This window comes from Anarhichas minor, unplaced genomic scaffold (genome assembly GCF_050575085.1).
Source record: "Anarhichas minor isolate MPS153535 unplaced genomic scaffold, ASM5057508v1 ptg000010l, whole genome shotgun sequence".
In the NCBI taxonomy this organism is placed as follows: Eukaryota; Metazoa; Chordata; class Actinopteri; order Perciformes; family Anarhichadidae; genus Anarhichas; species Anarhichas minor.
This window is the reverse complement of record NW_027466456.1, coordinates 16054072-16070000: the sequence shown is the minus strand read 5'-3', so window position 1 is coordinate 16070000 and position 15929 is coordinate 16054072. Positions and strand designations below refer to the sequence as shown.

Below are 15929 nucleotides of genomic sequence, written 5' to 3'. Positions count from 1 at the left end.
AACTGTGCCTTTGATGTGGCGGAACTGTTGGTACCCACTGTGCTGCATCTTTGAATCGCCATTAAACACACAGCTAACCCAACAGAGGGCTTCATAAATGGCTATTTAAACTTGTTTGGCTGCTAACCTATAACCCTTATACTAGAGAGGCTGGTGTAAGAACAAATTCACTGACAGTACCGTGATATAAGAAGATCCAACATTGGACTGCGTGTATCTGAGCATGTATTGGTATGCTGTTGTCCAGTTCAGCATAATAAAGTGTATAGACCTCACTTCTGTCCTATTAGATCACCTCACCATGACAGCCCGGTAGATGGAGGCAGGCCGAGAGACAACTGTTAGGCTGAAGCGAGAGAGAGAGAGAGAGAGAGAGATTTTGTCCTCTACAAGTATAGCTGGAGAGGGTAACGGCAGAGTGTGTCCTGAGGATAATAAGAAGTTGCTCAGGGCTTTAGTGTGCAGATGGATGGTCGTGTTGGTCACCACTGCTCTGTATTCTGTATATCCGTACATCAGGAATGGCTTGGGTTGACGCTTGGGTTGGGTTGATGCAATACTTAACTTGATTCACCACAGTATGTCTAATTGGTTCACATTTGGCTGTATATTTTTGTTCATGCCTTGCTTGGAATATTTTAAACAAATTTCATGACAAAATAGTGCGATGTAAACATAGACCCATTGTTAATTTACATGGAGTTAGCAGCCAATCGCTTATCTTTGAACAAACATCTGCTTCACCTGTGCTCCAGTGGTTTCTGCTGAAAAGCGTTGAATGTGAGGCAACTGCAGGAAGTGTTGTCTTTGCATTGACACAAACAAATAAATACAATTAAAGTAACAATTTAACTGTAACTGTATAGCTCTAACAAAATGGAAAAACGAAAAACACTAATGCATGCCTGTTGAGTGGTATTATCAGTGTGGGATGACAAACCTTTAAGTCATTCTCACTATTATTTTTACATGGCTGAATTTATAATGATGCTGGTGTAACTAAACTACTTTAGATGAACTGTCAACAAGGAAAGTAGTTCAGTGTCCATAACAGTTTGCTAAATTTACTGGACATCGCATTTCGTTTACATTTTATCACTCTTCCACACAAATTGGCCAGTCGGGTAAAGTTCTGCTGCAGCATGCTGAACTCTCTCGAGGATGTCTCTATGCCCTTCTAGTGTTGAGTCAGCAGACGAGACTCCTGGAGAAAGTATAGTGTCATGTACAATATGTAACGAGGTGTTTGTGTTAGTGTTACGCACATCCAACTGTCTTGACTTGAAGATCTATTTTACCCAATTAGAGGAGGAATTCATTTACCCTTAAGAGTTACTGCACAAGATGAAGGGTTGGGTATGTACGGATTTCACCCACATAGACCTTTTTTGTCTTTTCTAGGAAGGGCAGGGGATCTTTGGGGGCAGATATGCCAACAGTATATGAAGTGGCATACACATCATCTGAATCTGGTTACCTGAAAAATAATTTGAGATGAAGCTCAGTAGTGTCTATCAAGCTGTTCTAGTCATGAATCAGAAATAAAAACCAATGAATTAATCAATTAATAAAAATATATTGTGAAAACGTTATGATGGAAGTGTATGATGGCCATCCCCAATGGCAGTCTCCGTGCTCTATTATGCCTCATACGTTGTTGCAGCAATTCTCGGTTTAAAACCATCTGTTACACAGATTTCGGATTGCCGGCGATTCTGCAGGTCTCAGAAGAAAATGTATGTTTGGCAAGATGAAGAATATTCATATTTTTCTCTTTATTTTTCCTTTGAATTAAAAGAATCCCAAATTACATTGCAGTTAATGACAAAATGACAGTTCATGGCAGGCTAACTGCCGATAGTAACGATGCTTTTTTTCTTCCAGATTATTTTGGTTTCTTCTCTCTCTTACGTTTTATGCCTTTACTGGAGTTGATTAGCTGAATTGTAATCAGAATTGATCAAATCCAAAGGATACTGAACCTGTAGGGTAAGCAGTCACTGACGCAGAAAACATAAAGTTTGATTCAAATCACATGTGAAAGTACTGTAAGTTACAACAAGAGAGAGCAGCATAGCAGACAGTTTCAACACACACAGTGCATAGAGGGGAGAGGAGAGTACATTTTATGAACATGAGGGTGAGCTACATTCATTTTTACCTTGCCAGTAATGTGTCCATTGCTGAGTACGTATAAGTGACTGAGAAGATAAATCAAACGCACCTTAACTAGGTCAGACATCTCAACACATTCAAAATAGATGAATCTGTTCCTCTATTTCTGCTCAGGTCTGTTTATTTTTACTGAAGAGACTTTACTAACTGAAGCCCTGGAGAAGTCGGTTAAGGGTTTTCTCCTTCTCACATCTTTACAGATTTAACATATTTACACTGTTAGATTACATGTTTTAGATGTATTGAAGATATTTCAATTTAAACATTTAGAATAACTTTGATTTAGATGGATGCCCTGTTTTCGTTGTTTTAGGCTTCTTCTTTCAAATAATGAATTTCCTATTAGTTCTTCCAATCATAGTTTTAGTTATTTAAAGAACATTAGCTTTCTGTTGATCTCAAATTTTAATTTAAGATACTGGTACATTTTTCAGAAAGTCAGAATTTTTGCTTTGAGAAGGAGCGTGATGAAAATACATGAGAGAAGAGATGAAGGCACGTGTGTGTGTGTGTGCGAGAGTAGTCCCTTACGGCAGAGGATCCCCTGCTCTTTCATATCTCACCAAGCGTGACTAACGCCTGGCTTTACTCTGACACACACACACACACACACACACACACACACACACACACACACACACACAGAGACATGCAAACTAACACAGACATGTACTAGGATGCTGAATCTGCTCCCGATCTAGTCACGTTTCTCTAGCTATGCAAGACTGGCTGACACACTAACACATGACAGCAACAGTGTGCATGTGTGTGTGTGTTTGTGTGTGCATGTGTGTGTAAGTGTAAGGCTATCTGCAGGCACAGTCCTGATTTAAGGAATACTCTGCTCTTGCTAGTAGAGCAAGCAGAAGCACACGTGCAGACACTGTGATGTTGAAAGAGACATATTTGGTGTCTCTGTCCATTCATGCGTTCATTGTTTTAGAGGTGTTCTTGTGCCATGGGAAAATTAAAACGCCAAATACTGCATTGTGGATTATGGCTGACTAGGTGTGTGTGTGTGTGTGTGCGTGTGAGTGCAGAGGGCAGTAGCAGCAGTGTTGTGACAACAGTGTGAGCCAGGGTCTCTTCAGGGTCTTAGTGCCTGGCTGTTCATCCGCTGCTTTCAAGATTATTTTGAGGCATTTCTGACTAATTAGCGAGTCAACAGTGAATGAAAAGATCAGGCCGAGAGGCGGAGAGGAAAATGAAACGTGCCGGAGGTGACGAGACGGGTTCAGAACAGTTCATTTTGTCAGCGCAGTATTTACTCCCAATCCCGACCTAAATGAGGTTAAAGTATGCAGCAGGAGAGGCAGGGGGAGAGCGCACACAGCCACGTCTATTTGAATTTGCAGGAATTAACTGATACTGTTCTGCACAGATGTACTCTCCTGGGCAAGGCAGCAACCCACTCTCTGCCCCCAAAACAAAATTTCGAAAATAGATTCTGCATCCTGTGGCTGACCAAGATAAAGCCAGCTGCAGTGTGGGCTCAAATGTAGCTAGAGTGCTTTACTGTTTCATTGGTCTTGCTCTGATATCCTTGCAGTTGTTAAAGTGTGACTTTGGAACCATCGTGCATTGATCACACATCTTGAGTCAACAGGTGGCCAAGGATACTTTCAGGTTTGTTACTAAATAACTCATGACAGGAGAAATACCGATACCATTTTCTGTTATTACATTACTCAAAACTGTGACTTGTTTTGACATCTCCAGGCTTGTATACATTATGATGTAAATAGCCTCTCAACTGGTGTATCCCTCCTTCTAAGTAAGCGTTCAGCTGTGGTACAATGAGGTTGACATGCAGTTAGCGGCCAAATAGTCGTAGCATGCGAGTGCTGCAAATCCTTTAAATGGGCTTTTCACACAGTGCACAATACACTTTAATTTAGACTGAAGTGCCCCTTTAACCTTGGGTTAAAGACCAGCTGTGAGTTTATTACCTGACATGAGTAACTACACTCTACTACTTAGATGGGTTGTTTTGTGAGCACACTACTGTATATTAGCTGCTTGTGTCTTTGCTGAAATAAACTTTTATCTCGGTGTTGATAAAAATCTGAAAATATCTCAAAAACATTGTCTCAAAGCTTTGAAAATCCTCCTTGAACTCATTAGCTTCTCTTTATCAGCCAGAAGCTGATTGGTTTACATTTGAATAGAAAAATGAAAGAAGGATAAATTATTTTACCGAACCTTATCAGTGTACTTCCTGGAAGAAGCATTACGTGTACATTACAGAGAGGCCGTCGTCTCAGCTGTGCTCAGTTGAGCACCGTGTAACCACAATGTCACAGATTCAAAACTGGCTTAGGACCCTTTGTCTCCTCCCCCCCCCCCCCCCCCCCCTTTAGCTTCACTAACTCTCTCCACTTTATTCTGTCCAGTAAAGCAGAAAGAAACATCAATTTTTTTAAAAGACGAAGAGAAGCGAGGGAGAGTGCGTGGGAATGGGGAATGAGAGAGGGGAGGGAGAGGAAACAGCAAGACTCACTGTAGTGCGACTGTGAGATGTGGAGAGGAAAGAGGCACGAGGAAGGTATAGAGAGATGAGGAGGAGAGAAAGAAACAGTAATTCCCTGAGGCAGGCTCGTCTCCCGCTCACTGTCCTCATTCAGTTTTGCGTCTCATTTTGCCTAAAAACTTCTGTTTTAAATCATCTGTTACGCTGTCAGCAGTAGATTGTGTGTGTGTGTGTGTATGTGTGTGTGTGTGTGTGTGTGTGTGTGTGTGTGTGTGCGCGCGCTTTTGTGTGTGAGTGTTTGTGCATTCACGTATGTACAGAACAGGAAGCTCAGGAAACAATTACTACCATGCTGGGTGTACACCTGGACTGCCCAATGTGCTTACACACAAAAACTCTAGTAAAAAAAATTCTCATTACACGCGCATGCATGCACACACAGTCATACATGTACATACACACTCTGCTATGCTCTTCTATGCTGCTTGCTATTTCACACTTTTTTCTTTTCCAGCCTGACTAAATCTTTTATGCTTCTGAACTAACACTCTCTCTTCCTCTCTCTTTTCCTCCTGCTTCTTTCCTACCTTCCTAATCCTTTTCCTCCGAACCATCTCTGTCCTCTATTTCTTTGACATTCTCTCTGTCACTCTCTCTTGGTCTTCCTTCCTCTCCTTTACCATCTTGTGTCCACCTCCTCTTTTCTCTCTATAGAAGTATCGGTATCAAGAAGAGGAAGGGGCATCGCCAGGTGCCCCAAAACTCCACCAACACCCCTGCAATCTGCACCCAATGGGACTAGCCAGAGAGCTGAGGGACGGCGGGACCCTAGGGAGGGACGGCGGGACCCTAGCGAGGGACGGCGGGACCCTAGCGAGGGACGGAGGGACCCTGGGGAGGGACGGAGGGACCCTGGGGAGGGAGGGAAGGGAGGGGAGAGAGGGGAGAGAGGGGAGAGAGGGGAGGGAAGGGGGGACCTTGAGGGAAGTGGGTACTTGGAGGGAAGGGAGTACCTGGAGGAGAGAGGGAGGGGGCGCCGGGACCATGGAGAGAGTCAGGGAACGATCACTGGGGAGGGACGGATCTCTCGGTCGCCGCAGTGACCTGCGGGGCGCGGAGCTGGTTCAGGTGGCGGAGCGGCAGCTGTCTCAGATTCAACACGTTCACGGATACGTCACTCACACACACATCACGCCTGCTCAGGTAACTAAGGCTCTGGCTCTGTCATCAGTATGCCAAACACACACACACACACACACACACACACACACATACAATCGCAAATTAAACTGACACATTGTCAATCCCTTCCCCATCACATCGGCTCTGTCTACCTGCCTGTCTCTCTTTAAGAAAAACACAAGCATGGCTCTGGGCTCACTGTTACATCACGTTCGTCCGAGAGATTATGTCCGTCCGTCAATCCATACCTAAAAATAACTTTGTTGATGAATGCTTTATATTTGAGGCCAGATGTTATTAAAACCTTTTGGTTGAAATCAATTTGAGCTCATACATTTTGAGTTATATTCATACATAACTAAGGCTGACTTGATCATAATTCAAACAACCGTTCAGTTTTATGTCAACAAAATATTGATATTGTACACAACCTTTTAACAATACCAGAAGAATACAAGTTGTTTCTTGTTCTTGGTTCGTGGTGTCCAGTGTCTCTGTAATTCAATTTGGGAGTCATATGTTCCAAACCCAACCCTGATTACAGTATAAACTACAATTTTCTTTTACATTTTTTTGGGAAATGTAGCTGCTGCCTGGATGATGTTTGGTGGGAACGCAGGACTTTGACACCAGACGGTTCACATCTCACATGGTTATGTTTAGCCAACAAAAGCACTTTATGTTAAGGGAAAGATTGTGGTTTGGGTTAAATATTTCTTGCTTCAAGTCGCTGTTGACTTTATGAATCTAATCGACCAAGATCACATCATCTTAATTCTTAATTAAGTGCTTGTGCTTTAAAGAAAACATCATGCTTTTCTTGCGTCAAACAGGTAGTTTATTGCAAGAGTGGAATTTATTTTGTTGTGGGGCTACTCCTTTGTTTACAGTTTGATTATAGACTTTCCCTTTAAAGTGACTCTAACATGACTCTACAGTTCTCTGGGAACCATGAGCTTTTGAAACCTGCTTTGAACGTCACTGGCAAAAATAGAATGCAGTCAAGCTTAAATTAAAGCCTGTTTGTCATAGTCCCTGAAAAAAATGACACGTTAGAGATTAGATAGAGGAAGCTTTTTAGCCAAAAGGAGAGCTTCATTGTGTTGTAATGTATAACCAGTTTGCTCTTAAATCCAATCTAATGGCTTCAAAAACAGAAGCTGATGACTTTACAGTGTTGGTCAAGGTGGCAGAGGCAGACAGAAGTAAGGAGACCTGTTTCAGTATGGCTCCAGACTTAGATAGCTCTCTTTTGAAAGTACTTAGAAGTCAAGGATACTGGCCTAAATATTCTTCCATGCACAGAGCCTTTCTTTGTACCAGGAGAATACTTTTGGGGAACTGTGCATGAAGGGATTCAGTCGAATCCTTGCCCCATTTTTTAGTAATGAGGCCCATTACTATCTCTGTTCTGCACTCGGTCTGGCTCCCTCTCTCTTTCTTCTCCCCCTCTATCTCCCTCGCACACACTCGTATTAGCACAGCGTAGCCGGGTAATCTTTTTATTTTGGTTGATTGGGCTGTATCTGTAGATTTGTGTTACATCACTGTACTGCTCTGCATCACTCTGACCACACACACACACACACACACACAAATACACACACTTCATTTAGCTCCATGTGTTTGTTGATGTTTCTTACTGTACTTCATGTTAGAGGTTGACTGATTACTAGGACCTTTTGACAAACGTTAGTTATCGTTATTAGCAGAACAGGGCTCCTATAGTGGCCCAGTCCTGCGAAGCCGCCATTAGTGTGGATGTACATCACCGTTTCGCATGGAGGGCCACTTATGCTGGAAATATCTGTGTGCATGTGATTAACTCTGGACAGAAATCTAAACAACAGTTTGAGACCCCATGGAGTGGCACTCCACCGAAATGCACGACAGACTTTAGATGATGTCTTAGATATTTATTTTGTAGATGGCAATCATCCACTGCATTAAAAAACATTCAACGCACCATGCTGATTTTACAGCAAACTGACGAGTCATAAACTGACCCACTTGTCGGTTTATTTCTCCCAATAAAAGTTATCTCTTGAATATATAACGCAACACTATCAGCTCATGGTAGCTATCAGCTCATTGGCTTTTTCCTGCTCCATAATTGCTATGATATCATCCTTTAAACATCCACTATCGGTCAAACTCTCTAATTATATTACTGTTTTTTGAATTGTAGGTTTTAGTTATGTTTGGTAAATCATAATTATGGCCTTTTGTGGGATCTTACAAGAGTCTGCAAATAATCCATAAAATAACAAAAGGATATGCAAATTAGGAATATCCAGTTATTTGCTAACACATTTCATTTTATGGTAGTGGTGATCAAAGCGCTATTAAAAGTATTTTTACTCAATTCTCTGTCATTCTCTTAAGAACAAACTCAAGCCATGAGCCACAGATGACAGACAAACATAAAACAGGATTTAAAATGGTCCAGGTTTCTTCTGCTTCTTTGATTTCCTCTCGTTTTCATTGTCTTGCCTCATTTCTGTCATTTCCTGTATTTCTTCTTTTGTACCAACCCCCCCACTACATCTTTTTTTAAACTCTGGCATGAGTGATCATCAGTTAGCGTATTATTTTCATTAAATCATCTGTTACGCTGTCAGCAGTAGATTGTGTGTGTGTGTGTGTGGGTGTGTGTGTGTGTGTTGGGCTGAGTTACGGCAGCCTCCTCGCGCTGCTGGCAGTCAGAGCTGAGGAGTGTGTGTCTTAGTTTTAGGTAGTTATACGTGTGTCATTCGTTTGTCTCTGCACCGAGTCAGTTGTCAGTCACAGAGGCTTCAAAGTTTGTCTGCTGGAAAAGCCTCGGACATAACTGAAGATTATGTCACCGTGGTGAAGAAATGTTGGTGTGTAGCTCCGCCTTGTGGTTGAACACCACCTTCCCATCACTTCCGACCCATTAACATTTCACTGAAATCACCTGAGGGGACATGTAAGAGCCATATGGGAGTTGATATCGATGGATGGAATGATTTGTTTATGTTTGTGTCCGGTCATCCGTTCATACAGCTTTCCATCATTGATCTCTGTTTAGTGGACGACAACAATGTACAGCAGTTAATTGGAACCTCGGTCTCACTTTCGTTATGGTCATGGCTTAGAGGTTTCGATATCCTCGCTCAGACCGTCGTCGTCATCTAAACAGATCCATTTCAGCTGCTCATCAACTATATGCCATAATCTGTGATGAGGAACTGGTGCTGCTGGTGTATAAGAGTATTACAGGTTATTTTGAGAAGGCCTCCCTCCCAAATGGTGTGTGCGTGTGTGTGCTTTTGTGTGTGTGTGTTTATGTGAATGTGTGTGTGAAAACACAGGTGCTGGATCTGGCTTGCTTCTGTATGACAGATGGACCTGCCACCTTGTTCTCCCCATGTACATGTTCCTTCTCTCTCTCTCTCTCTCTCTCTCTCTCTCTCTCTCTCTCTCTCTCTCTCTCTCTCTCCGTAATTTATCTTAAGTGCCCATTTGTGTTATTCTCAATACATCATATTACATATTAATAATTCATGCATATATATGTAAGAAAAATAGTGTACTGAGGATTTATTTTCTTCTGCTTCATTTACAGTCAATATATATTATTATCTGCATATTTGCGTTAAATAGATGGATTGGTTATTAGCACAGACACAAGCTATGGACAGGCTGCCACCTATGCAATAATCAGACTGCGGTGCTCCTTAAATAGTGTGCCACGGCGGGTGTGTGTGTGTGTGTGTGTGTGTGTGTATGTGTGTGTGTTGCACCATGCTGAGCTTTGTCTGTACATCGTAGGTAGAATCACCCGAGGCTCCCTTTGATGACGAGGCGTGGCCTCACCCAGAGGGAGACAGGCTAAACGAAGTCCCAGCTCCGCCTTTCTCCTCCCTCTATTCACACAGCCGCACCTACTACCAGGTAACCCCGCCCCCGAGCCCGTCGCATGCATTCGTGGCTTTGTTCGTTTGTGACATGATGTTGGTTTTTAGCCACTTCCCGACTCGTCTGAAGTTCAGGTTACATTATCATGAAGTCATTTTTTACGTTTTATTTATTCATTTCTTATGTTTTGTGAGACAATTTTGCAAACATCTCTTCGTGGGAATTGTTGTTCCCTCAGTTGTTGTTGTTGTTGTTGTTGTTGTCACCTTGCTTCAACAACCTCATTTTTAAGTGTTCCACGTGGCATTTTAACATCAATAAATGGGTAAGACAGACAACCTCAAAAGGAAAATCATCCGCTATGCAAATGGTGCTAAAGTGCCAGAGGTCTTAGTGGCAGATGGTGCAAGGGATGAAAACTGAAGGAGAAATAACTTCTAACATGTTTATATTCATATGAAAAGAGACTGAAGGGGGGGGGGGGGGGGGGGGGGCAGCCAGGAAGGAATGGGACAAGTTTTATATCCTCTTAAAGAAGCTTCATGATTTAATTTAGAGAAACGATACCATATATGTGAGACAAGGTATATCTGCAACATGTCCTTTGTTTGTGGTATTATAACCACATTTTTTTCAGTCATATGCTTTTTATGCTCATTGTTCTGACATTTCAAAATAAATTCTACATGTTAGGGCTGGGCGATATAGAGAACATTACATCACTTTACTGTACTGAAGACTTTTAACCAGGGAACAACATCACTTATGTCATATTATGGTTTTACTATATACAAAATCTAAGAAGATATCTCATCTCATTTCAGAATATCAATATAATATCGACATATTGCCCAACCCTACTACTTGTAGCATCTTTAAATGCTTTTTTCTTCTTCTCTAAACGTAAACACAGAGCATGCTACTGCTGCGAGTGTTGATATGATTGTCTGATGTGACAGCTTGTGTCTTTTTGTACACTGCACATGGTCTGACATGGATGTGATTATTAAACAAGGAATAGACCTGCGAGTGATCTCCTCTTAATTTGATACTCAGAACTCAATACGATCAATAAGCATTAGAAATGATTTATTGTGGGATCTAACTTAAAGCCTTTTACCCACCATCTCATTGACTGTGCCTAACTGTGCTAAGTCCTCTGACTGAGTGTGCATACAGGATTTTGGAAGTAAATACCTCTTCCATCTCCTCTGGTCATATTAGTTTAGATGTAGTCGCAGTTTGTAAACTGCAGGAGGCAGTAGAGGCAGAAGAATAACCACCATAGTGTGTGGCACCTTCACAAATCAAGATATGACTGAACCACATTAATCAAACTGTTTAATAGCAAGCGCTATGCCTGAACGTTTGAATACGTCTGGTAAAGAGGCTCAGCAAATGAAATAGCAGGGTTTATTATTTACGGTATTGGCATATGCGTTACACAGTTTATGGTAGACTGAAGAAGAAATGCAGCCGACACTGCAGCAGTATAATTGACTTTACTTAAGTAACTCCACCTACAAAATTTATGTCTACCGCAGAGACTGAATGAGGAGAAACAGTAAAAAAAAAAAGCAACTCGCTGTCTTTCTATAACACACGGACAGTAAGACACACATGGACCACTCAGAGACCTTAGTGGCTCTTACTGTGGTCATTTAGCTAATGCAGATAATTAGGATAGGAATGACAGAGATGGTCAGGGAGCAGGCAAGAGATGGGATGAAGAGAGAATTACAGGCAGACAGACACGGAGACAGAGGGCAGATTTGTTGCTGGATGTTAATCAACCTGTCAGTCAGCCACATCACTCCTCCTCAATGAATCTCGTTTTCCTCCTGCTGATACAGTAATATAAATTAGGAGTAAGTAAGACCTTTAGTCTGCATTTACTGTAATGTTGAACAGGTGTATCGTGACTGCCTCAGTATGGAGAACCACAAGGCCGAGTAAGCAATCAAACCAGCTACATGTGCATTCAACAATCTCCTATTCTTTGCTCTTCTCCTTGACTTGTGTCAAGGATTATTTGCCCATATTTAGGGATAGATCTGGCTTGCACTGATGGACTTGAACCCATTGTATATTGATATTTAGAGCTATGAAAAGCAATCTTCCACATGTAATCACCCTTATAGTACAGAAAAGATGGCCTTTATTTGGAGGAAAATTATTTGCAGATGTTTAAACCTACAATAACTGATATTTTAGCAACTTGGGGTCAGCGGGAACTGACATATTACGATCTTCCAGATTGACATGGTGGACTTGTTAGCAAGTAGTTGCCATTATAATTACCATTATAAATACCAGTATCTTTCATTTCGGGTCCTGTTTCAGTCCACTTGGTGGATGTTAATTTAATATTCACTCTCCTTTTAGCTCCTAAACTCCCATGTTCACCAGTTAGTTGCTTACTTTATTTATCTGCAGTTTGGCTTTGAGCAGCAAGTTTACCTACTTGTGCAGCCCAAAAGAAAAGGTGCTATGAGAGAGGTGAAAGTGAACTAAAACAGTGAAGTTGCTGCTGGAAATTCTTTGTGTGTTTATCAGTGACCCCTGTCACGTTCCACAAAGTAATTTGATCCGTTGTCATTATAAAGGTATTGTGCAAAGAATAGTCCGTGCTGCATAGCTAAGAAAAACACCCAGCCCATCCCCAAACACGATCTGAGATGCTAAATATCTGATCTGACCTGTTGGGATTGAGCTGGTGCTTTGCTCGCTCTGCAGTGCTTTATGTCTGTTCCTCTATATCTCCAGTATTTACCAGGGGAGCTTGACATAGCTTTTCAAAATGGTCCTTACCAGAATCTGAACGGGATCTAATGGAAGGGCTGGGGGGGAGCCAAAATGGTTAGGAACCACTGGAATAGACCGCAGTATAGATCTGCATGACGTCTGTTTTACAGTGTTTCGAGCTGCACCAGCATCCCTTTATTGTTGTTGACAACAGAAAGTTGATGTTTATATGAATTTTTTGAGAGCCATGTTAAAGTTAAAGGTGAGCTAACACAATGTGATATAATGGCACATAACGTTGGGTTTGGTTGGCCACTGAAAAAATGCTTCTTCCCCCAAATACCCAGATTTTACTACTTCAAAAATAACAGATGAAATAAATCTTATATGAGTACAGTCGCTGCTAAAATTAGGAGGGATAAAGCCTCAAGTCTGAATCAGGGCACAACATACATACCTGCATTGTTACTGGGCTACAGGGTCAGGCTGTCTGGTGCCTGCTGAACTGGAATCCAGAATAGGTTGTGGGTCAATCTGTGATGGGACCATGGCCAGGACAGGAGAAGCAGAAAGTCATTTGTTAAAAAGAGTGAACACAGCATTTGTATGCTAGGCTATATATCACAGTCATATATCTACCTGTAGAGGATGGAAGGGCAAAGTTGGCTCTCTCAGCAGTCAGACATTAAACATGCATGATGTGTGCTTTTATTTAATTGGTCCTGAAATATTAATAGAGCCGGTATTCACTGGCTGACATTTGACTGGAGACGGAGAGACCGAGAGAAGGAAAAAGTGAAAGAGAGAGCGAGAGAGAGGCAGGGTTGGTTGTGATATAGACAGTGTGTCACCGAATTGTCGCTGTGTCAGCTGATGTGTCGGTTTATTGCATTTTTTGTCATGGCGGCTAACTGCAGACACACAGGCTGTAGGGAGTGACTGGCAGATGCTGATTATATGGTTCCAGTTGTGATTTATGCTAGCTTCTTACTGTGTGTTTACACTGCGGGCAACATGATTGATGTCATGCTCTGTTCTTTCTGATTGTGGGTGAGAAGCTCAGGTTGCTTCAGTGCTGTGTTCTGCAACCATAAAGATACATAGATACATCACAATACATGCAACGGTTTAATCAGGAAGCATTTATCCCACATCTAATTATAATCAACAAAATGCTTTTTTTTATCCATGCCAGCAGCATTTTGGTCTAGACTATATCTTTTGAATATAAATTTTCCGATAGTTTGGTTTATGACCAAATACCTGCAAAACTAAGGCCATTTCCATCAGCCTCAGATGGAGCCTACTTTGTGTTACGTGCTAGTTAGCAAATGTTAGCCCACAGTAAGCAAAGATGTTCCATCAACATGTTAGCATTGGCATTGTGAGCATATTAGCATGTTGATGTTAGTATTTGACTTGTAGCACTTATACCTACGTACAGCTTTAAAGAGCCACTTAAGTGGCTTTAGTGACTCATTCTTGTTTCATTTTGCATTTATGATTTCATTTTTTGATGTTTCAAAGAAATTGATCGTAAGATGTGTTGTTGAATGGCTTGAATCATAAACATAGCCAACACTTAGCCACTTTGGTGGGGTTTAGGGCAGCTGGATAAAATGTATTTTAGTGAATGTCTTAAAATCACAACTGGCTATCCAAGGTTAATGGAAACTAACTGTCAGTCACAATCTATGTTTTTCAGCTAGCATGTTTGTTGGTTTCCCCAACATTAGCAAAGCTTTCAGGTTAAAATAGGACTGTTAATATCTGTAGTCTTGTAGCAGCTTGGCCGGTCTGTCGTGGCGTAGTATTAGGCCATGTCCACACTACTCCGTTTTCGTTTTGAAACAGAGTTTTAAAACGAAAACGATCTCCGTCCACACGGCGTTTCAGCATCGTTTTCGAGATGATCTCCGTCCACACTAAAACGCCTGAAAACGAATATCACTATTCACGTACACTGGGCGTGATGGTGGGTGTCGATGTAAACAGGAAGTAGATTGGTTGCTTAGTTAAAATAAATACGACAGAGTAATATAGTAGTCTTTAATAATGAAAGGTCATGTTTGATACTTAAGATCTTCTCTAAAATCTTCCTCTATAAACTCAGATTCAGACTTAACATTAGTTACAGCGCTGCAGGTCAGCTCTATCTCTCTCTCTCTCACACACATCAAATTTATTTTAATATTAACATTTACACATAATGGTTTACTAGATTATGGGTCCATAAATGTGGTCAACACACGTCTCTCACTCGCTCCCTCTCGGTTTCGTTGTTCTGTTGTTCTGTTCTCACTCGTAGCTCTGCTGGTGGCTTAACTATCTGTCCTATTGGAGAGCATTTACTGTTTTTGTTTTGTTTTTGTAACTGTCGTTACATTTTATCTGCGGACTTCACAATAGATGTGCAGAACAAAATAAGCATTAATAAGGACAGGAAAGTCCTCCGTTTTGTGTCCATCATCCTCCCTAAAGCCGCTAACCGTGACTTCAGACGTCCGCTCCGTAGGGCAGATAATGCCGCTGGACACGCCGCTCGCTAATCGCTCCAATAACAGCTGCTTCCTCCGTAATAACGCAGACTTTAACAGCACAACAGCTGCTAGTAAAGACAACAAGGTCAGCAACGCCTCTAATCAGTTGTCCATGTTAAATTAACCTGGTAGTCGATCGGTCATCAATGTTGTTGTTTATGATTTCCGGGAAACGGTCACGTGATGGGTGCGTGACGAATCAGGGAAGGACACGTCATGACTGCTAAGAACCAATCAAGTAGTGAACGCGGGTGTGGGCGTCATCGTTTCCAAACGTATCCATTTTTCGACCGTCCACACGAAGACGCAACCCCCGGCTTTTTCAAACTTATCCGTCCTCGGGAGCGTTTTCAAACTCCTCCGTTTTCGGTGTTCGAAAACGCTGGCGTAGTGTGGACGCTCAGTGTAAACGTAGCAAAACATATGCGTTTTCAAATACCCTAACCCTAACCTGGAAGGAAGCCTCTTGCAAAGGCCGTTCAAGACAGATTAGGGAGACACTTCTCCGAATATCACTCTCACCCACTCAATTTCCTCGTCACGTATTAGGCAGTTTTCTTCATATAAGGTTAATAAATAAATAAAAAACATAAGTAAATAACAAATCTCAGTGTTTTATCTGTCCCGATCATTGCAAACAACACATTAGTCAGCCAGTACCAGGTGCATTTCAGGACTCGAAAAGCTGTTGCCATAGATACAGTACCCTTGGAAACACAAGAAGAAGATGTGGCAGGGGTGCTGCTCCACCTGTGGCTAATCCTCAGAGAGGCTAAGATAGCTGTGTATGCTAGCTGCACACCTCAGACGCTAGGGGATACTGCTGGAAATTGCTCTGTTTAGTTTGTGGTTGTGAGCTAGTAATTGCATCTCAGGTCATTCAGCGGTACCTGCTGAATGAAGCTAGCTATACGCCTGGCTGCTCTTTAACTTAG

The 15929-nt window shown here is 41.8% G+C and overlaps 1 protein-coding gene across 3 annotated transcripts in view; it reads left to right on the top strand.

Moving 5' to 3' along the window:
* Positions 1 to 15929, top strand: part of LOC142947031 (disks large homolog 4-like) — an 88214-nt gene that overhangs the window by 16200 nt on the left and 56085 nt on the right. The window contains exon 5 of one of the 3 annotated variants that reach the window (XM_076088675.1): positions 9623 to 9745. The exons of the other annotated variants lie outside the window; for them this stretch is intronic. Coding sequence (XP_075944790.1) covers positions 9623 to 9745 — 123 coding nt within the window. The remainder of the gene's footprint in view (positions 1 to 9622; positions 9746 to 15929) is intronic. 3 annotated transcript variants of the gene reach the window in all.